The 22,124-nt window shown below is 48.9% G+C and overlaps 2 protein-coding genes across 2 annotated transcripts in view; both read left to right on the top strand.

Moving 5' to 3' along the window:
- nox5 (NADPH oxidase, EF-hand calcium binding domain 5) overlaps positions 1-9,565 on the top strand; it is a 23,326-nt gene extending 13,761 nt beyond the window's left edge. Inside the window, exons 5-17 of the mRNA XM_042226666.1 lie at positions 62-299; positions 1,270-1,451; positions 1,522-1,678; positions 1,753-1,935; positions 2,016-2,148; positions 2,535-2,677; positions 2,757-2,933; positions 3,327-3,371; positions 4,457-4,581; positions 4,995-5,079; positions 5,161-5,260; positions 7,873-8,039; positions 8,624-9,565. Of these exons, the coding sequence (XP_042082600.1) occupies positions 62-299; positions 1,270-1,451; positions 1,522-1,678; positions 1,753-1,935; positions 2,016-2,148; positions 2,535-2,677; positions 2,757-2,933; positions 3,327-3,371; positions 4,457-4,581; positions 4,995-5,079; positions 5,161-5,260; positions 7,873-8,039; positions 8,624-8,755 (1,867 nt within the window). The 3' untranslated portion in view covers positions 8,756-9,565. The remainder of the gene's footprint in view (positions 1-61; positions 300-1,269; positions 1,452-1,521; positions 1,679-1,752; positions 1,936-2,015; positions 2,149-2,534; positions 2,678-2,756; positions 2,934-3,326; positions 3,372-4,456; positions 4,582-4,994; positions 5,080-5,160; positions 5,261-7,872; positions 8,040-8,623) is intronic.
- A 175-nt stretch (positions 9,566-9,740) lies between these two features.
- ambra1b (autophagy/beclin-1 regulator 1b) overlaps positions 9,741-22,124 on the top strand; it is a gene marked incomplete in the record, with an annotated part of 17,460 nt that continues 5,076 nt past the window's right edge. The window contains 14 exon segments of the mRNA XM_014338277.2: positions 9,741-9,759; positions 12,518-12,723; positions 13,274-13,332; positions 13,533-13,716; positions 14,750-14,922; positions 15,069-15,135; positions 15,558-17,074; positions 17,385-17,471; positions 18,929-19,117; positions 20,146-20,226; positions 20,315-20,415; positions 20,580-20,690; positions 20,885-21,073; positions 21,161-21,315. Of these exon segments, the coding sequence (XP_014193763.1) occupies positions 12,592-12,723; positions 13,274-13,332; positions 13,533-13,716; positions 14,750-14,922; positions 15,069-15,135; positions 15,558-17,074; positions 17,385-17,471; positions 18,929-19,117; positions 20,146-20,226; positions 20,315-20,415; positions 20,580-20,690; positions 20,885-21,073; positions 21,161-21,315 (3,045 nt within the window).

Raw genomic sequence — 22,124 nt, forward strand, 5'->3', positions numbered from 1 at the left:
ATACACCTGTAAACCTGCAGACCTGCTAATACACCTGTTCTGTTTTTCATCTTCCCCTCAGCGCTGCTAACTGGCTGAAGCCTCCTGATCTGGACCAGAAGAAGCGTCAGACCCCTCGCTACCTGACCCGGGCCTACTGGCAGAACAACAGCCGGAAGCTGCTGTTCCTGGCTGTGTACTCCCTCCTTAATCTGCTGCTGTTCATCGTCGCCATGTTGCGCCACAGCTACGGCGGGCCTTGGTTCATGGTGGCCAAAGGCTGCGGCCAGTGCCTCAACTTTAACTGCACCTTCGTCATGGTATGACACAAACTGCATCCTTACGTGTCTGTGCCTCTTTCCCTCCATCGTGGTGCCGGTGCAAGAAATGGCTTCCGGTGGAGAGCCGGTTCTCCCACCATGCCTTTTTGGCTTCAGCCTGCATTTCCATTAGCATCATGTTCCATCCACATGAGACATGAGATGTGGGCTGCATAAGTGGAACATCTAAAAGGCCGTCTTTGCTGCATTAACCCCTGACATAGCCACCATCGGGTCCAGTCTGGACCAGTTGGAAGCAGTGAAACCAGTTCTAATGCCAGCACCACATCACATGGCGCCACATTTCTACACATAACACTCATGAAAAGGTTTTTAAATTTGATGCACTACTCACAGCAGATCACACCTAAACCCATCAGAGCTGTATCAGAGAACTAAACTGATTAAACAGTAATTTTACGCTGACTGATTTTTTCTGTCTACACAAAAAAAGCAACAAAAGCAATAAAGTAACAAACGTGCAGCTGCTCCTGTTTATGTGGGTGCTGTCTGTACCAACCACAGTATTTATCACAGTCAATAAACTGATGATCACCCAGCAGAATGAAGCCACCAGTTAACCCAGCTAAACCTGTGAGGCAATAATCATTGCACCACAGCTGAGTACTTTCACACAAAGGAAAGGAATCAGCAGAGAGGGGGCTGTGCTGTGTCTTAGTGTCCAGCAGAGGGCAGCACAGACGTTTCCTTCTCTATTTATCTTTAAGTGCAAAACAGTGCAGCTGAAAACAAAACACACATGTGCTGATTCAAATCAGAGCTGCCTGCAAACTCAGATAAAGCCAGGAAAGAGGAAACACCCAGGAGTCAGATCAGCACGTAAGCTGCATCACTGAGCTTGGACCCGCTGCACCATCATGTGATTCAGAGTGGTGTCACATGACAGTATGAGCGTAAGTCCAGCTGAAATCTCAGCACACACGTGTTGTGGTGGCGTCTTCGTTTCCAGGTGCTGATGCTGCGGCGCTGTTTGACCTGGCTCAGGGCCACGTGGGTGGTGAGGGTGTTTCCTCTGGATCAGAACATCCTGCTGCACCAGATTGTGGGCTGCGCCATCCTCGGATTCACGCTGGTGCACACCGCCGCACACGCCTTTAACTTCGGTATAAGCACACACCCACAAGCACACAGGTGTATACAGGTGTAAACAGGTGTAGACTGGCGTCCCGGTGCTGTGTGTCTCAGTCCAGATGACGGAGAGCGGTGAGTACAGCCTGTGGGAGTACCTGCTGACCACCCGCCCTGGGATTGGCTGGGTGAAGGGGACAGCCTCACTGACTGGAGTCGTCCTGCAGGTGCTGATCTGCCTCATGGTGCTCTGCTCCAGCACGTTCGTGCGCCGCAGCGGACACTTCGAGGTAACAGACACGGTTTTCTCTGTGTGCGTGGTCTGCTTCCTGCCGTGAGATGCTGACCGCCGTTTCGTCCGCAGGTCTTTTACTGGTCTCACCTGTCCTATGTGTGGGTTTGGATCCTGCTGATCATTCACTGTGCAAACTTCTGGAAGTGGTTCGTGGTTCCAGGTCTGGTGTTCGTGCTGGAGAAGATCGTGGGGATTGCCGTGTCCCATATGGGAGGCCTCTACATCGTGGAGGTCAACCTGCTGCCTTCCAAGGTGCCGAACACAAAGCGAGCCCGGCGCCCCGATCGGCGCCCGAGGTCCACCGATGTCTGATGGTGTTTTTTGTCTGTCAGGTGACTCATCTGGTGATCAAGCGTCCCCAGTTCTTCCAGTTCAAGCCTGGAGATTATGTCTTCATCAACATCCCAGTGATCGCCAAATATGAGTGGCACCCGTTCACCATCAGCAGCGCTCCCGAGCAGTCAGGTACACCTCACACTCTCAGCACTGAAACAGTCCTCATAGGTTCAGCCGGTCCCAGACTTTTGGATGCGCTCTCAGGGCTTTCTGTCCGCTGGACTGCAGTGGAGTCTGAGCTCTACGTTACACATGAGGTAACATTTCTAGTAAAAAAAACCCGCAGATTCCACCTGCTGACACTGAGAACAATGAGCTGAAAGACTCCAGCAGGTATAACTGTGGATGGGAATGGCAGAACCTTTCAGCTTAGAACGTTGGTTTGTGTTTATTGATCCTCTCTGATGAGATTTCAGGTAAAAGCTTTGGTCTCCTTTTTGTTTAGTTTCTCTGGGTGGTTTTAACCGTCTAATGAAACTGGTGTAAGTTCTGTGTCTTCACTTGTCGTTCTGCAGATACTCTGTGGCTGCACATCCGCTCGCTGGGCCAGTGGACCACCCGGCTGTATGAGTACTTCAGAGAGCTGGAGAGCGAGGCTCTGGGTCCCAACAGACTCGCCACCAGCCTGCGGAAGCGCCGGCAGCTGCCGAGAGCTCAGGTTAGACTCTGACACACCTGCACTCACTGGGTCTCCGCCTGCTTCCTGTGCGTCACATCTCCAATGTGGTTTCCTGTAGGACGACATGTTCAGCTCTGCCGATGGTAACGGAGCCGTGGCGTCTAATGAGGACGGCGCCATCGAGCTGACGATGTACCGACAGAGCGGCTCGCCGTCGGGCGAGGCCTCCGAGTCCGGAGATCAGGGACTCGTGCAACCTTTTCCAGACGGTCTGGGATCAGCAGAGCGAGGAGAGGTCAGGAGGAGAGTTCAGCCTTTAACAAATATGAATCTACTGCACTGAGAAGAACGAACCACATCATAAGTCTGAGACATTCATCCCTGCGTCGTAATGATCGCTATGAAGGGCCAGACATGTAAAGTTTATCTACATGCTTCAAATCAGCAACATAAATACAAATATCCTCGATCATATTGTTGGAAATCTCTGTTATTAGTTCCAGAAAACATGTAGTTAAATAACACCTGCATCTGCAAGCCACTTTGCCCCCCTCCTTACTGAAATATATTTGAACCATTTTCTTTGTCCAGTAAACTTACAGAAATCTGATGACACCTTCAATGTGTGTTTGGTTTACTGACAGAAGAGTTTTAGTGCATGTGTTTCTGGTTTTCTTCTAAACTGCAGGTTTCTGCCAAGCTGACTGAGAACCACAGATTCTGCAACATCAAGGTGAGGAGCTCAGAGCATGAATCGGTTTTTACATGATTGTGTATAAGTTACAGTGAGAAGAGCTCTGTGGCAGTGTTGAACCAGCAGACAATTATTATCATTATTTTATCAGCCTTCGCACACAGTATCAGGTTTTCCCCTGAAAGTCCAAAAAGCCCAAAATTTGGAGGTTGGGTGGAGGAACATGTTATTAAAATGGACTTAAACTCCCTGACAGTTGGTAGTTCAGGCAGTTTCGGTTCCTTATAGGGCAGCAAGAGATTCATATGTTCAGATTCAGATTCTTCGGTTTATGTGTGAAAAACTTGGTTTGGGTTTACACCAGGGGTGGGCAATCTCAGTCCACGAGGGCTGGTGTCCCTGCAGGTTTTAGATGTGTCCTCGAACCAACACAGCTGGTTTAAATGGCTAAATTAGCTCCTCAAAATGTCCTGAAGTTCTCCAGAGGCCTGGTAAGGAACTAATCATGTGATTGACCCAGGGTGAGATCTAAAACCTGCAGGACACCAGCCCTCGTGGACTGAGATTGCCCACCCCTGGTTTACACTGACAGGTTTGATTTTGCAACGTTTTTCTCTATGATGTGAAATTTTCTTCCTGTTAAAATAATTTAATATAAGTTTGAAAAAAACATTTTTTATTTGTATTTCTGATTTTTTTGTGAAGCACTTTGTGATTTTTATCTGTGAAATGTGCTATAAATACATTTTACTTACTTACTATATGCACACAAAAAGGATTTTTCCATGTTTTTGCAGTGAGACCTGGCAGATCCATCACATTGCCTTTGCTTCGTTCTCAGCACTGTTTCTATCATCTGTATTTCTTTGTAGAAAGAGTTTGTGTAAAAACCGACTCTGCTGGGAAAATAGAGCTCAAAGAGAGCGAACATTGGTCAGAGTCATTGTGCTGTTTCTGAAAAACTTACAGCTTTAGCCGAAACTACATAGGACCGAGAGTAGAACCCTGAGGAACACCTCTGACACTGTGGGTGAAACCGTTAACCTTCAGCTGACACAGGCGTAGTTTGTCAGGAATCGCTCGTTTCAGACGCAGCTTCTTGTTGAATGTCTGCCATGTGACAGTGTTACGTAGACGGGCCGTACGGGACTCCGACACGGCAGATCTTTGCCTCCGAACACGCCGTTCTGATCGGGGCAGGAATCGGCATCACACCCTTCGCCTCCATCCTGCAAAGCATCATGTACCGGTAAGACGCCCACAGACCTGTGCTCCACCCCTCAGTCCCTCCATCAGCCCAGCTGTTCAGTTCAAGTCATGTGTAAACTGCAAGTTTATAATCAGCTGTAATCTGTCGACATGCTGGACGTTTATTCAGGATCTCTCCTCATTGCTCTGCTGTGATAATATAATCAATGAGAATAAGCTCCAGTGATGTCCTCTTTCAGCTTTGCCAGAAAATAGAGTTATGTGATACTGGATCATTTTCAACAATAAATAAAACACAAAAGTTGTTCATTTTTTTTCTTTTAGGACTCAGAAGGTTAGACGAGTTATAATTACGTCTCTCGTGTTCAGTCACCCTCTCCACCGTTTGTTTTTTACAGTGAGTAAAATCATGAAATGAATATAAAACTGACTCCAGGTGTTTCTGCGGCTCAGGTACCGCATGAGGAAGCAGAACTGTCCCAGCTGTAAATACTCGTGGTGCGAGAACATCAAAGACAGCGAGATGAAGCTGCGCAAAGTAAGAAAAGTGCATCCCAACAACAGCTCACTGTACTGCAATGAAGCACACGTGGACACCAGGATGTTCTTCACCCTGCAGGTTGACTTCATCTGGATCAACAGAGACCAGAAGTCCTTCGAGTGGTTTGTCAGTTTGCTCACCAAACTGGAGATGGACCAGGCCGACGAGGAGCCGGAAGGTGAGAGAGATGCTACAAATTAGAGAGGGAAAGAGCATGGGGAGGAAGGAAGGGACGGAGTCGGTTAATATTACGTAAATGGAAGTAAGCAGACCGGGTTATGTAATTAACGTGAGACTGGAATGAAAGAGTATTATCAAGTATGACACCCAAACTCTTAACCTGAGGGGAGGGAAGGGTGGGAGAATTTTCAACGTTAATGGAAAAGCTGTGGGATTTGGTTAAGATAGAGGCTGTACCAACAAGTAAAACTTCAGTTTCATTACTGTTGAGTTTGAGGAAATTGGAGGAGAACCAGGATCTAATCTCAATAAGACAGTCTGAGAGGGAGGAAGGTGGGAGGGATGAATTGGGATTAGAAGAAAGGTAGAGCTGGGTGTCATCGGCATAACAGTGAAAATTTATATTGTATTTTTGGAACATATGACCAAGAGGGAGCATGTAAGTAATGAATAAAAGAGGCCCCAATACTGAACCCTGGGGCACACCAGCAGAAACAGGATAGAGAGCTGAAGAATGGGATTTAAGTTGGATAAACTGAGTGCGGTCTGAGAGATAGGAGGTGAACCAGGCAAGGGGGGTGTGACTAATACCAATGGAAGCTATCCATGGTATCAAACGCCGCACTAAGATCAAGAAGGATGAGGATGGATAGGAGACCAGAATCAGCTGCCATCAGAAGGTCATTGGTAATCCTTAACAGAGCAGTTTCTGTGCTATGATTGGGGCGGAAACCAGATTGAAATGGTTCATAGAGATTATGGTCATTGAGATGTAAATGAAGCTGGGCGGCGACAACTTTTTCAAGAATTTTTGAAATAAAGGGGAGATTTGATATAGGGCGAAGATTATCAAAGTTATGGGGGTCTGCACCAGGCTTTTTGAGAGTTGGAATAACAGAAGCCTTTTTCAGTGCTTCAGGAACAAGCCCAGTGTTCAGGGAGGAATGAATAATATTGGTTATGAGAGGAGCTAACGAGGGAAGACAGGCTTTAACTAACACAGTAGGGAGAGGGTCAAGTTGACAGGTCGATGACTTAGATTTTTTAATGAGATTAGATACATCAGTTATGGAGGGAAGAGTAAAGCTTGAAAATAACTGACAGGAAGACAGTGGGGGAACCAGGAAGTCTACTTCAGAGTCAGGAGCTCCTAAAGAGTTAAGTTGACGGTGAATGTCTGAGATTTTACAAGTGAAAAAAGAGATAAGAGAATTGCAAAAATCATCAGAATACACGTGGGAGGGGAATGTGTCTGGAGGTTTTGTAATTTTACTGAACAATGAATAGAGGGACCTGGAGTTACCTTCATTAGAACTAATTAAACCAGAGTAGTAAGCAGATTTGGCTGAGGCAATGCCGTCCTTATAGAACAAAACATGATCATTGTGCATTTCTTTATGTACAGTAAGTCCGGTTTTCTTGAATAGACGTCGAGTTGGCGTCCTTTAGCTTTAAGGTGACGCAGGTCGGAGGAAAACCACGGAGCTGAACGGGAAAATGAGAGTTTGATGTTTAAGGGGAGCAAATATGTTAAGAAGGTTATGAAGGTTGACATTATAATGGCAAACGAGTTCGTGAGGGGTTGAGGAGCAGTGGATAGATGGAAAGTCGTGGACAGCAGATGAAAAAACAGCTGGGTTGATATTACTAATTTTCCTAAAAGTGATATTACGAGAGACACAGGTTTTGGAAGCGCTTATGTTTGCATCAAAGGAAATAAACATATGATCAGACTGGGGAAACAATGTGGCTTTACAATGGGCGAGGGTAATGCCAGAACAACAGACCAAATCCAGGATATTTAGAGTGGGTAGGAAATTTTATGTACTGTAGAAGCCCAAAACTTTCCAGGCAGGAGGTAAAATCTCTGGAAAGAGGGATTTTATTATTGTCCATATGAATATTGAAGTCACCAGCAATGATGAGATTTGGAGAAAGTACAGAGAAATGAGTGAGAAGAGCAGAAAATTCATTTAAAAACTCCTTGTTTGGCTCAGGTGGCCGATAAACAGCACATATGATGGTGGGGGTAGATCCAGGGAGCTGTAGTGCAGTGTATTCGAATGAATGGGAGGGAGGGGCAGAGACAGCGGCTGTATCCCAGTTCAGGGTCTGCAGCCTTAAAGGCCGCATTTTAAGGGCGATTACGTCACAGCGACGCGACGAAGGCTGTCCCAATTCAAAGGCTGCTCGAAATGCTCGAAAAATTATAATAAAAATAGTAATAGTAGATAATAATAACCGGTGAGCAGCGGCAGCCAAGCGCGCCAACGTTCACTCGACCGGACGTCCAATATCTCCTGTGAATATTGATCGTATAGACGTCTGTGAGGGAAGTCTTCATCTCTGAGCTCAGTAAACACTTTCCTGATGAGTTTATGGTCTCAGCCGCTGGTTTCAGGTCTTAAGAAATAAAATGAATTCATTTTGGAAATGATGATGTCATTAGAGACACAAAGCAGCAGATTCAGGACAACGTCTGGAAATGTAGACAGACTTTGAAGACACTAATAATAGTTTTGATTATTGAGTTATTTCCTTCCACGTGGTGTTTAAAGTCCTGCAGAGACGCTGCCGTGCGCTCGTTAACACAAAGCTGATGTTTGTTAGGACGCTTCCTGGAGATGCACATGTACATGACGTCAGCGCTCAGCAAGAACGACATGAAGGCCATTGGCCTGCAGATGGCGCTCGACCTTCTGGCCAAGAAGGAGAAGAGAGACTCCATCACTGGACTGAGGACCAGAACCCAACCGGGCCGACCCGAGTGGGGGAAGGTGAGGCGTTGCGTTGGTTTAACTTGGTCTTCTTCTTTTCTGTTATTGGTATTTTTCAAGGAGAGTTTGGGACCCTTCCTGAATAGTGTTGGAAGGTTTTGGTAGAGTGTCCTCTTTGGGTGACATGTGATCCTGGACCTGATAAAGTAACGTTGGGCTAAATCAGACAGGCTCAACACGGCGAAAATGTTTTGGCTTTAAATAAAGGCTACAAACAGAAAACAGCGTCCATGGACATCTGCTTCTCGGGGAGACATTCGCACCAGACTCTGTCAGGAGTCACCACACATGAGTTCATCACAAATTCGGAAAGTTCTCCTTAAAATTTTGTAAAGACTGAAAAATTTAGCAATGAACCTATCTCTGAGGTTTCAGGCTGCCATGGATGGCCATTTAAAACATTTAAGGTCCTGGATGTTAGTTCCTGGAAAGGAAACTACTTCTTCTGGAGTTTATTTTATTGAAGTAGAGGGGAGACCGAGACATGATGGTTCTCCAATAGCGGTTTAGTTTTATCAATCGAGGAGCGTCGGTGTGTTTTGCAGTATCAGCTCCTAATAAAATACTCTGTGTGTGTGTTTCAGGTGTTTCAGAAGGTGTCTGAGGAGAACAAAGGGAAGGTACATGTGTTTTACTGCGGCGCTCCCGCTCTGGCCAAAGTCATCAAAGCTCAGTGTGAACACTTCGGCTTCAACTTCTACAAGGAGAACTTCTGAGGAGGTCACGGGCCGTCAGCACACACCTGCAGCTGTGTGTGTGTGTGTGTGTGTGTGTGTGTGTGTGTGTGTGTGTGTGTATCGCTGATGTTGTGGAGACATTAATCATTTTATGTGTTCACATTTTGTTGGACCTGCCTCCTTTTTGGGGGTGTGACGTACAGAGTATGGGGCTTGGTTGAAAGTGACCTATTGTGAGAACAGCTTCGCATGATTTACAGCTCAAAATAATCCTTCTTTATCAGAAACTGGCCCTGGGAACTTCCTTTCAAAGTGGAATAAAGACAATTTGTGTTGCATTTGTATTTGTTGTAACTTCTGCTGCCCTCTTGGAAAAAAAAGAGTCCTGGTCTCTCAGTGAGACTTTTCCCTGCACAGGTTAGAGAAATATCCCAGTAATGTTTATGGACCTATTGGGTTTGTATGGAAGCTTGTTTCTACTACTTGAAAAAAAAAAGGTGCCATCCACGAGTAAACAAAGTCAACAAAAAAAAGCTATTTTTAAAAACTTTTCTCTGAGTGATTTTTATGAAAAGTTTGACTTAATTTGAAATGTTAGGATACTAAACCTAAATTTGGACTTTTTCACAAAAATACTTGCGTATGGCACATCTTTATTTAATAATAAAATCTAATCTTCTTTGTTATTTTACTTATTTTAGATTTTAATAATTACTGTGTCTGATCCATCTGTGGCAGGTTATCGTGTTAATGATGTTTATGTGTATGAACTGTCCAAATAAAAACAAATAAATAAACATTTCTGATCTCTTTAATAAAAGCAACTGTTTCCAGGCTTTCTAATCGATGTCAGAGCTGCTTCCTGCTGCCCAACAATATATGATAGGACTCCAGTGCTTGAATTACCCTCACAATAAAGCGTGAAACCGCCTTTCTTGAAAACAGTTTCTTTGATGGCTTCGTTTCCGGGCAGCGCTATTAAAGCCCTGGCGCAGGTGAGCAGACTCTTTCGTGATCGACGATTTTGTATCTGGGCTCTGTTGGTAGGTCTGAGTATGTGGCTAGCGAACAGCTAGCAGGTTACGCAGTAGCAGTTTGACGTCGGGCAGCCTCTTTAAAATCGGACCAATGCCTTAGAAAAGCTTCTCTGTTCGCCCCCGTCTTGTAATACGAGCGCTGCCCGTTGAGGCCAGCGGTCGGTGCTCGGTAGAAGATCGGGATAAAGCGGAGGATCTTAGCGTACCGGCGCTCGTTGGTCACGGTCTCCGTTTTGGCCGAGCTAGCAGAGCTAGCTGTTCAGTAGCTCTTAGCGCCGCAATGGATCCATAAAAGAAGGTAGGCCCGGCTCACAGCAGCAGCCTCTCATTCACGCCCTGTTTGCTCTCTGAATGGACTCCGGGCGGGTGAAAGTGTTGGATCTGTGGGCTCGGTTCGGCACGACGCTGCCTGGGAGCTACATGTAGTCGCTGAAGGGGCTCCTCGGACGGTTCCGATCAGCTGAGGTCCACTCTTAGGTTCTGCTCGCTTCACCGCGGCTCTGGTTCCGTGAGCAGAGCGGGGGTGTGAGGCTTTGTGCCGGCTGGAGGCCCTCAGGCTCACAGTCAGCTGTGTGAAGCTGAAACATTTCTGAATTTTTATCATTTGACTCGGACTGTGACAGGTGTGTTCACGGTGATGACGTTTCTGCCTCCGAACCTCTTTATTTCAGGTTCACGCGCCTCAGCTCTGGGTTAGGGTCACCTGAGGAACCAGAACAGCCTCACCTGGCAAATTGCAAAGTGATGACGTTAAATCACCGGGTCTGTGGGTCTCAGACCCTGTACAGACGAAACAAACAGCCTGACTAAGCTCATGTAAAAAACAAAAACAGCTGTTTGTTCCAAAGCAGATGTTTGTAGAGACTGAGAACAGCTGGTATCAGTCTGCACATAACTCTTCATGAGAGGAGCACAGTGACACACAGAGACAGACTCCCTCAGAACTGAAACTGTGAAGTGTTGTGTGTCTCAGAGTACAAATACTGTGATAATTACTGCGCCAGCAGTATCTGTGGTAACAGGATAATATTTAGATCAAGTGGCTGGTACATAAAAAGTGGGATGAAAAAAGACGGGGGTACTGGGAGGCCAGGAAAGACTTACAGTGAGCTGTATGAGAGGCTAGACACTGAGGATGGAGACACGGACTGGTATTGATTGGCTGGGCACAGAGGATGGAGATGGAAAGGATGCGCAGCAGGTTGGAGTAATTATGGACAGAGATGCAGACTACTAATGACTGAAAAGACTGTACCGCAACGATGGAAGTGGTACTTGGAATGGATGAAAGCTAGTTAGTGAACCAGGAAGTGCAGAGGACTAGTGAGGAGGAGGGGAAAGGTGGTTGGTCCTAATGACATACCTGTGCAGGTGTGGAGATATCCAGGAGAGAGGGCAGGCTGTTTAACATGCAAGACGTGTGCTGGTCCTGAAGAACAGGCTGAGCTGTAGTAACTGCAGAGGGATGAAGATGTGAGGAAGAGATGTTGAAGCTGGGCAAGAAGAGAGCTGATGATCCGTGAGCAGCAGTGTGGCTTCATGCTCTACAGACGTGATGTTTGCTTTGAGTGTTGATGGAAAGTTTAGAGAAGGTCACTGTGGTGCTGCACGAGGACGCATCTGAGGGCGGGGCATGTGTGAGGACAGAGGCAGTGGTGAGGTGTGCGCTCAGAGAGACAGATGTGTCGAAGGTGGGGGTGGGATTACGTCAGGGATCTGCTCTGAGCTTCTTCCTGTTTGCAGTGGTGCTGGACAGGCTGACAGGAGGAGCAGGTGGAGGTATGCTCTGAAGGTGGTGGAAGGAGCCGAGGTAATGAGGGTTTAAGTTTGGTCGACCATCCAAAGAGAGTGTGGGTGGAGATGTGTGACAGAAGGATAGCAGCAACAGTGAAAGGAAAGGTTCAAAGGTGGGGGTGAGGAAGCAGCAAAAGTCTCTGCAGGATGTCTCCAGCTTCCTGTCCGGGCTCGGCACGTTCCTCTTTTCAGTAGTGTGGTCTAAGACTTTACGTCATAATTTTGTAGGTGGCGCCGTGGAGCGTGTGACGCCATGAAATCCGAGTGTTTTCTTACTGTGCTGAAAATCACACATGGTTAGATTTAAATGATCTCCACCGGTTGGTGACGCTGACGGCGTTCCCTCGTCCTGCAGCTGCACACGCCATTTGGGTCTAAGTTTTAAATGGAAGCTCAGCTTCAGCATCGTCAGTAAATGTGTTTGCAGCATCTGTTCCAGCTGCAGGCGACCAGTGAAACCAGTGAAACCTTCCCAGCTGCTGAGAGACGATTCTGATGTGTTCTGACGGTAAACTGATCTTTACTGAAGCTCGGCTGATGAAGGCCATTTAATGGTGCGACCTTCAGCCATCGTCGCTGCTCTTCTTATCAGTTTAATATAGTTTTAATACGCCGAGTGATGGATTGAGATCAGTCAGCTGATAAATCTGGGTTTGTGTGTGACTGGCTCACTTCTGTTTTTGAGTAAATAAACCTTTAAGGCCAAATTATTAAAAACTTGTTTTCATAATTTTGGTGAATTTGATGGAAAAAGTGTGGAAATGAAACCATCACTGATGAAAGAGTCCAGCTGACTTCACACTAACACAGCAGCTGATGATTATTTTCATTCTGACACAAAATCAGAAATTCATGGTGCAGACATTCCTGCCCAAAGCCCGCCCCCTCGCTCTCCTGGCCTCAACTTCGCGCCGCAGCGTCATAGTAACCGTTTCTTTCAGCTCGATTTATTTCAGGTTGTTTTTCTCAGCCCAGACTCTGCATGGCGTCGGATTGGCAGCAGCGGGAGTGAGCAGCCAATCAGCCGAGGACACCGGTAGCATCATGGCGTCTCGTCAGAGGAACTCGGTCCGGATCCTGTCCAGCCGGGAGCGCGGCTCGCAGATCTTTGGCTCGCAGCGCCTCCTGCAGCTCCTGGTGGAGGAGAAAGTCCGCTGGATGAAATGGCAGAGTCAGGCAAGTTTCAGCTTCTTCTTTCCTCTAAGAACCAAACCGTTTTCAGACAGCGCCCCCTACAGCCTACTCCCAAATGACATGCTAATAATTTAGCTTTTATTGCTCAGGCTTTCTGATGGCTCTGTGCCTTCCTCCTGTTTGTGCGGTGACGCACTCATCAGTGCTTTTCAGATAAGAATCGGCGTTAAAAATGTGTCCGAATCAGTTTTTATCAACTTTGTTTTTCCTTGAGTTTTCCCAGCAGCTGCTGGGATGTATGTGATGGAGGCCGTTTAACACCAGGATACGCCTGCCTACCAGCTTTGGCCACAGTGGGACAAATACGCCCGTCTGAGGCGCTTCTGCTGCACATTAGAGAAGTGAGAGCTGTGGGGGTCAGAGCGTTGTGGGGAGGAACTGAAAACAAAATCGTCCAGTTCCAGCCCGCAGGGCTCAGGAGGGCGTTGGTGGGGAGCGGTCGGATTGTTCGTAGCAGGCAGCGTTGCTGATGTGTTTGAGTGTGTGCTTGTGAGCGCTTCCCACTGACTGTGAATGTTTGTGTCTCCAACAGAAGGTGGAGCTGCCGGACAGCCCTCGCTCAACTTTCCTGCTGGCCTTCAGCCCTGACAGGTGAGTGAAGTCAGAGCACAGGTGGAGGCGGAGACTCCATCAGTACTGGATCTTTTTTCCAGAGTATTATCGATGTAGTGGTATTTAATCAGGATACTTTACCAAAAAGACACAAATGAGCTAAAGTGTATATAGTTGAGTTTGAGGTGGAGTAGGTGGAGTCTCAGCTGGGCCTTTCAGAGGAAACGTTGTGTCTGCAGGACCCTCATGGCTTCGACCCACGTCAACCACAACATTTACATAACAGAGGTGAAGACTGGAAAGTGCCTACATTCCTTAGTGGGCCACCGTAGAACCCCCTGGTGTGTGACCTTTCACCCCACAATTCCTGGCCTGGTGGCCTCTGGGTGCCTTGATGGCGAAGTCCGGATCTGGGACCTGCATGTGAGTACCCCCCCCCCCCCTAAATGCTTTCATGTCAGCCTGTCGATGAGGACATGGAGTCGGTGTTTCTGTCGAGCTGCACTCTGGAGTGTTCTCGCTCTCGCAGCGGGACATCAGACTAGGGCTGGGCCATATCATGTCACGGTAATACCGGTGTAATGTTGGGCAACGATAGGAAAATGAAATATGGGTAAAACGTGCATGCACAGTGCCTTTGTTTTCATACGCACATGGCGGCGATGGAGAATGAGGAGAGCGAAAGTGGATCGTTGAATGAAACGATGAACCTGAACTGGTTTGTAAAAATGCTGCAGCGTCACTGGTGTGGAACTGGTTTAGCTTTCGTCCGTCAGATACACAACAAAGCACTATTTTTGGTAGCGCATGCTAGCGGGCCGTCGTTATTACCGTGTTGTTTGGAAAATACGGCACACTTAAAATCAATCCTTTGATTTTTCTGAAAGTCGACAGAGCCCCTTATAATCCCGTGTGCCTTATGTATGAACTCTGGTTGTGTTTACTGACCTCGAAACGATTTTATGTGCACGGCGCTCGAAAATCTGTCAGATGTTTCAGTACGACTTTGCTGAGCTACGAAGCCGCACCGCTTGATGGATTGTCGGAGCATTACGGCTATCGTAGGCGGAGCCTCGCGGAGTGATACGTACTGTGCTTCAACATAATGTTACCGTATTGTGTGTGTATAACCTCTTTTTAAGTTTTGTGGATATTATACATGGTTATGCTGAGGATATGTCGGCCAGTTTCCACTGGAAATGTCTTTTGGTTAAACTGTCAGCGAGGAATTTGCTCTGTTACATTTTTAGATAACAAACAGCTGCTTGTTTAAGTGAAGATGCATTGATTTGTTTTTTTGGTTTTTTTGCACTAATAAAGTTGTGGAGTTGTAAAGCATTTTGTCTCGTGTCAGTTATATCGTTATCGCAGATTTTCAAATGTATATGGTGATAAATCTTTTTGGTCGTATCGCGCTGCTCTACATCAGACGTAACTGAGTAACTGTGTTCTGCAGGGCGGGAGTGAGAGCTGGTTTACCGAGAGCAACGTCGCCATCGCCTCCCTGGCCTTCCACCCAACTGCTCAGCTGCTCCTGATCGCCACCAACAATGAGCTCCACTTCTGGGACTGGAGCCGCCCCGAGCCCTTCGCTGTGGTGAAAACGGGCAGCGACACGGAGAGAGTGCGGTGGGTTAAACACGGCCGCTGGTCAGAGGTCGAGTCTGAGCGTGTGCATGACGTGACAGTAATAACGGAGCGTGCTGCTGTTACGTTTTTATTAACATATCGCTGGAGCCAGGTGTTTTCATCGACTTCTTCTCTGTGTCTGTCAGGTTGGTGCGCTTCGACCCTCTCGGTCACAACCTGCTCACGGCGATCGTGAATCCATCCAATCAGCAGGTACGAAGATGATCTGAAGCCATTTCTTAGCGAGGTAGCGTCATGTTTCAGAGGATGACCGTCATGGTTCACCTACAACCTCAGCTGCACAGCTCACCAAGAGAGCGAGTAATGCATGTAAAAGAACATCACGCTGTATTATGTCATGGAGCTGAGGGCGTGCCGAGCACTGAGAGGTCTGAGGCACAGCTAGCACCGAGTCAGGTGGACCTGCCCCCTCGCTCCTGTGTGGATCCTCGGTTTGGTCGTTACAGTTTTCCTGTGTCTGTGTTACGATTGGTTGATTTTTCTGGGAGGTGACTGCAGATGAGGATGACATCACCATGGCAGGTTTTGGGTGACAAGTAGAAGAGGTCGTCCTGTCTCTGCCGTTTAACCTGCCTTCAGTGATCAGGTGTTTTCTTCTTCTTTGCCTCCTTTAGGGCGAGGAGGACTCGGAGGTTCCCATGGACAGCGTTGAGATGCCTCACTTCCGTCAGCGCTCCTTCCTGCCTTCCCAGCCGGTTCGCCGCACGCCCATCCTCCACAACTTCCTCCACATCCTGTCGTCCCGCTCCCCTGGGGCTCAGGCCGGAGGCGAGCAGCCGCGGCCTCTCGGGGAAAATGGAAGTAACATGGCCGAGTCTCCCAGCATCCCTTTGGCCCAGTACCCCAGCTCGGAGCGCGGTCCGCCCCTGCCCGGCTGCACCCAGCACCTGGGCATGGTGTGCATGTGCAGTCGCTGCTCCATCAGTCGAACGGCGCCCCAGCCAGACGGAGCCTCTGTGCCTCCGCCCGATCCACGGGCATCATCGGACTCACTCCAGCCTCCCCCGGCCTCCACCTTCTCCTCAGCTCGTACTGAGCCCAGACAGCCCTCGGAGCGAACCTCCGCCTTTACCTCTGTCTACTACAGCGCCGGCGCTTCTCTTAACCCCGCCCCTCCGGGCGGCCACGAGCCGCACTCCACGCCCAGACCGGCACCCGACTGGACTCGCAACCTGCTGAGTGTGAGGGAGGGGGGGATAAATCCTGGCATGCTGCCTCCCAGAACCTCCGCCTCCTCCTCCATCAGCCTTCTGTCTGTGCTCCGCCAGCAGGAGGGCTCCTCTCACTCCCCCGTCTACACCTCCGCCACCGAGGGGCGGGGTTTCCCCCAGCAGGGAGAGCCCGGAGCCCGGGATACCGCCAGCACGAGCAGCGGGCATCACCCGTTCTGGGACAGTGCCCGTGGTAACACGGCCTCCTTCCGCAACGTGCTGCAGTGCAACCTGAGCCGCTACTTCCTGGAGATCGGCCCCATCGACATGGAGCCGGCGCTGGGCGGCGCCATGGCCGACGGAGGCCAGGAGCAGAGTCAGGAACTGCTCAACAACAACATGGACCCGGACCGGCCCGGGCCTTCCTCATCCTCCTCCACCCCCACCATCATCCACTACCAGCCTCCCCTCCCCCCGCCCCCCAGCTCCCACAGCCTGGAGAACAACGTCCCTCCCCCCGCCTCCCGTGGTCACCTGAACCGCTGCCGGGCCTGCCACAACCTGCTCACCTTCAACCACGACTCCCAGCGCTGGGAGCGCAAGACCTCCTCCGCCTCCACCTCCATGCTGGAGCCTCCCTCTTCCTCCTCTGCTTCTTTTCCCTCTCCTTCCTCTCACTGGCAGCCCGATGAGGCCAGAAGGATGCTAGAAGTCCAAACACAGGAGAGGAGGGCGCCTCCTGAGTCCAGTGAGCAGCCGCCTCCCCCAGCAGCAACAGTGGGAGGAACAGGAGTGGCCTTCCCCATTGCCCCGTCCTCTACCCAGCCCGGGGAGCAGACGGTGGGCCTGGTGTACAACCAGGACACGGCGCAGTGGGAGAGGGTGTACCGGCAGGCTGCGTCAGGCCGGCCGGCGGAGCCACCGGAGGCCTTAAGCCAAGAAATGCCCGTCGACCCACCAGACGAGGACTCCCTCAGGAGGTACGTCACCTTTTCTTTTCACCATCGCAGCTTTATGAGGTCAGATTCTGGTCCTTCCATCGGACCGTAGCTCCTAAACAGCCTCTTGTTTTACTCGTGAACTCACCAGGAGAGTGTTTGCTGAGCTGAGCTCAGCCCCCTGCTGGGCTTTAGGAAGAATGCAGGTTTAAGGCAGCACTGTGAGGGTGACTTTGGAGTCTGTCTGCTTGATATCACACAGTCAGCTGAGCATGAAAGCAGTGCTTATAATCAGCTACCATCTGTGTCTCGAACACTGAGCGCGCTCTGTGTGCCTCTGTTTCTCGCCCAGGCGGCTGCTGGAATCCTCTCTCCTGTCACTGTCTCGCTACGACATGTCCGGCTCCAGAGACCACCCCATCTACCCCGACCCAGCCAGGTACAGAAGCACCGCCGTGTACCTCGAGTCTAGGTTCAATATGGGCTTTGATTAAACTCTCCCAGGCCAGGTTGGCATGAGTCGCAGTTCAGAATAATCCTCCTCTATCTCACACTGGACCACGTTAGAGGTGTCTGCTCTCTGTGACATCACACAGATCTAAACGTAGAAAAAGCTGCTGACACGCATTGAGCTCATTAAACTAGTTCTTAAAAATGTGAACGCCGGATTCAGGAAGTGGGAGCAAAAAGGAATAACAGCGATTTGTACAGTAATGAAAGATGGCCATTTGATGAGTTTCCAAGATTTAAAAGATCGGTATAGTCTAGAGAAAACCTGCAACTCAGACTACTTTTCAAAGGAAATACGAAGTTCGCGTACATCTTATGGCATCCTGAATTGTATAATTAAATCATACAGGGGCCTCCAATTCAAGGAGATTTCTGTACTATATAAAAATCTAAGAGAGAACACGGCAACATCAACTGAATACATAAAAAAGAAACGGGAGCAGGAAATAAAAACTGATATCTCAACTGAGGAATGGTTAGATATGTGTGACACCCAGAACACAACCACTAACTCAAGATGCTGGAGAGAATTTGGGTGGAAACACCTTACTCGATTCTTTATTACACCAAAAATCAAAAGTAAACAGACTCAAGACAGTTTGCCATGCTGGAGAAGATGTGGTAACATGGAAGCACGCCATACGCACGTGTTTTGGGAGTGCCTGAAACTGCATCATTTTTGGAAGAACGTGACTCTTGTAATAGGCAATATCTTGGGCTATCAATTACCACACAATTTTAAAACTGTATATCTTGGGAATATTAGAGAGTATGTTCTGTACGACGACTTGCATTTGACAAAAATCCTATTGATAGCTGCAAAGAAAGCTATAACAAGAAACTGGTACAAACTGGATCCGCCTTCATCAAAAGACTGGTTAAATATTGTTGGAGAAATCTGTGCAGAAGTGGACATTATATGGCACCAAGGAAAATTAATGAACGAACAAAACATCTAAGGTCGATAACTCTGTATATCTATTGATGCATGCCCGTATATAAGCTGGAGTATGTATGCTGCAGAGTAAAGGCAGGCATGCGGTAGTTGATTGGAATTGGCGCCCACAGCTTTTGTTCGCTTTAGTTCTGTTTGTTTTCACTGTGTGCTTGCATGGTTATTTCTCCTGTAATACAATACATGTCTATGTTTAAACTGTGACAAAACTATCAATAAAATTTGGTGTCAAAAAAAAATGTGAACGCCCACCAGTGGAATAAGACCTGAACGCTGCAGCAGGGGTTAAATGTGAGCTGCTGCACACGCTTGTGTTTCTGGGTAAATGATGGACAAAGCCGAGGTCGCTGGGTTTGCCTCTGTCGAGGTCAGAGTTTGAGAGGTTTCTGCAGACGCTTGCTGATAAAGAGTTTTTGCCCTCTGCTGTGCAGGCTTTCTCCAGCAGCTTACTACGCTCAGAGGATGATCCAGTATCTGTCGAGGCGCGACAGCATCCGCCAGCGCTCGCTCCGCTACCAGCAGAACCGGCTGCGGGCCATGTCGTCCTCCTCGTCGGACAGCCCGGCCAGCAACCCGCCCGGCTCCATGGACAGTGGCGACGTGGACTTTGAGGATCTCGAGTAAGTTTCAGTCGCCTTCCTCTCATGGCTCACACAGCACACTGTGACCTGGGCCGGTCTCATCCTGTCAGCGCAGCCGCTCGTTAGGTTGGCTCGTTTCGAGTAAAACGAATCAGAAGTTTATTCTGTTCACTGGGACGTTTTCAGTGGGAGAAACATTTCATCACTGGTCCAGGTGACTGCAGGTTTCAGCCTTATTTGCACAATGACTGAAACTAACAACAGGCTGTGAGGTCAGTTTATGATCACTGATCAATAACCATCAGTCCCGGTCACAGAGAGCTGGGGAATGGCTGCAATCACAGCTTGGTAAGATGGCGACAGATGTACCCTTAGGCCCCTCCTCCATTCAGAGATGATCTTTCCCTTTTCACTCAAACCATCGTTCCTCCCTGTCCAGGATGTGACATCATCATTAAGGCGTGGCCACGGGCCCTGGCCCTTGGCTCTGGTGGATTATTGAGCGTGCGTTAGGAGGAGTGGTTAAAACTGTAACGGCACACGGCAGTCCATCATCGAAGATTAGAAAATGAATCGGGACAAAGCGCTGTTCTGGAGTCCGTTCAGGAATTTTCCTCAGATGTTTAAAATCGCTGAAACCAGACGTGAGCTCGTAAATTATTGTCACGTGCCGTCAGGTAGGCGGGTCCAGACGGCGTTTGTGCCCCGCTCTGAGCTGTCCTGTAGAAACGCAGCGTGCAGCCCTGATGTTGTTGACTCGAGTCCTCGTGTTTCCGTCCCAGCTTCTCCCGTGGTGGGCGGGGCTCTTTTCACTGCGCTGTAGGCATGTTTGCGTGCAGCGCGTCTCAGCTGCCGTCTTATTGGCCACAGCTAAATTCAGTTGTTTTCAGAAGAGGCTGAATTTAATTTAATTTTGTTTAATCAAAACCAAGACGGGAAACTGGCGATGCCGGCGGGCTCAGATCATGTGATTGCAGCGATGAATGACATCACCGCAGTAACGAGTTTTGATGCGTCCGAACGCTGGTTGAGTCGCGGTTGTTCAGTCCTTCTCTTTGTTTCTGCAGCGACAACAGTGACAGAACGCGACACCGGACGCCTCGAAACGCCAGGATGTCTGCGCCCTCGCTGGGCCGCTTCGTCCCTCGGTGAGTTGGCTCCGAACCCGCCGCTGAACCTGGTAAACTCGCGCTCGCCGCTTTGGTTCTCATCTCATCCCTGTTTGTCATCCTGCAGCCGATTCCTCCTGCCCGAGTACCTGCCCTACGCCGGCATCTTCCACGAGCGAGGGCAGCCCGGGCTCGCCACACACTCCTCTGTCAACAGGGTGCTCGCAGGTATGCGCACACGCACACCTTTATTTAAAAAGAAGGCGGCTCATATCCGACCTCCATCAGGACACGGTGACCACAAAGTTGTTTTTTGTTGGTTTTTTTTTTTCTTCAAATGGAGATGTGGGTTACCGAGCGTGCCCAGTGACGCAGTTTCCTGTCCTCCACAGGGGCGTCGATCGGGGACGGTCAGTCTGCGGTCGCCAGCAACATCGCCAACACCACGTACCGCCTGCAGTGGTGGGACTTCACCAAGTTTGACCTTCCTGAGATCAGCAATGGTACGACAGCGCGAGGCCGAGGGTTTGAGTCCTCCGCTTTAGTTCAAGTTTCTGTTCAGACATCGTTTCAGTTCCTGCTCAGTCCGGTTGGGAGGGGTTAAAGGTCACCCACTCTGCCGGGGTTTAACAAACAAGCCGCTCTGAGTCTGTTTGTCTGAACGCCTCACAGACTCCCTCTCTCTGCCCCCCCACAGCCTCAGTCAACGTTCTGGTGCCAAACTGTAAAATCTACAACGACGCCAGCTGTGACATCTCTGCGGACGGGCAGCTGCTGGCGGTTTTCATTCCCAGCAGCCAGCGCGGTTTCCCAGATGAGGGCATCCTGGCCATCTACTCACTCGCCCCCCACAACCTGGGAGAGATGCTGTACACCAAGCGATTCGGTACGTCCTCACAGAGACGGCGGCTCTCTCTGTCGCACGTCCAGGTTTGTAGGATGGTGACGATGACAGCGGTGTTTTCTCCCTCAGGTCCAAACGCCATCTCCGTCAGCTTGTCTCCGATGGGCTGTTACGTGATGGTGGGCCTGGCCTCCCGCAGGATCCTGCTGCATCCCACCACTGACCACATGGTGGCGCAAGTCTTCCGCCTGCAGCAGCCGCACGGAGGAGAGACGTCCATCAGGGTGAGAGGGGCCTCAGATTTATTTGATAGAAAGCTGCGGGTCAGGTTTGTTTTTACAGAGGACAAATCGAAAAACTGATGTCAGATCAGCGGGCAGCATGTAAACGATGATGATGTCAGACAAGTTGAAGAGTTTGTGTGAAATCAGATTTTATTTTTTTTTTTTTCCTCCACATACATGAAAACTCACCAAGCCTTACTTCATGTCTCACTGTAAAAGGCTGCTGGGGTGTGAGTCTGATAACCTGAGAAGGATTTAGAAATTGGTACCATAGGCGAGTTTGAATCTCAGTAAAGGTCAGAGGTAGGAGTGGGCGATAGAAACCATATAAATTTGGCCAACGATAGAGATTTTGACTATATCGCTCTATCCCAAAAGCGCATGTTGATGATGTCATCAAGCTGCGCCTGTTTTGGTCGAAAGCATCGCAGCGGCTACAACCATTATCATCTGCAAAATATGGCAACAGTCACAGCAAAGACTTGAAGCACTGTTGAAATATGGGGAAAGCCAAAAACTGCGCTTCCTCCACTTCTGTAACATTAATTCATTAATGTTGAATCCTCTCACAGCTGCTCTGTTCCCATGTTGTTGCAGTATATTAATAACTAATCTCGTATTGTGGATGAATAATCTCAGTTGTTCTCCTGACTGAAGTTTGGCCCGTGTACAGCATCCTGCTATGCGATTGCATTTGTCCCTGACCACCAGAATCCCTCACGTTAACTTTTATCGAGTGGAAAAAAAGTTGGCGTTCATCCTCCAGCTTCAGTGTGTTTATGCTATGCTAACATAGCTGTGTCGCTAGC

This window comes from Haplochromis burtoni, unplaced genomic scaffold, assembly GCF_018398535.1.
Source record: "Haplochromis burtoni strain Fernald_Lab_line unplaced genomic scaffold, NCSU_Asbu1 Contig_222, whole genome shotgun sequence".
Lineage (NCBI taxonomy): Eukaryota > Metazoa > Chordata > Actinopteri > Cichliformes > Cichlidae > Haplochromis > Haplochromis burtoni.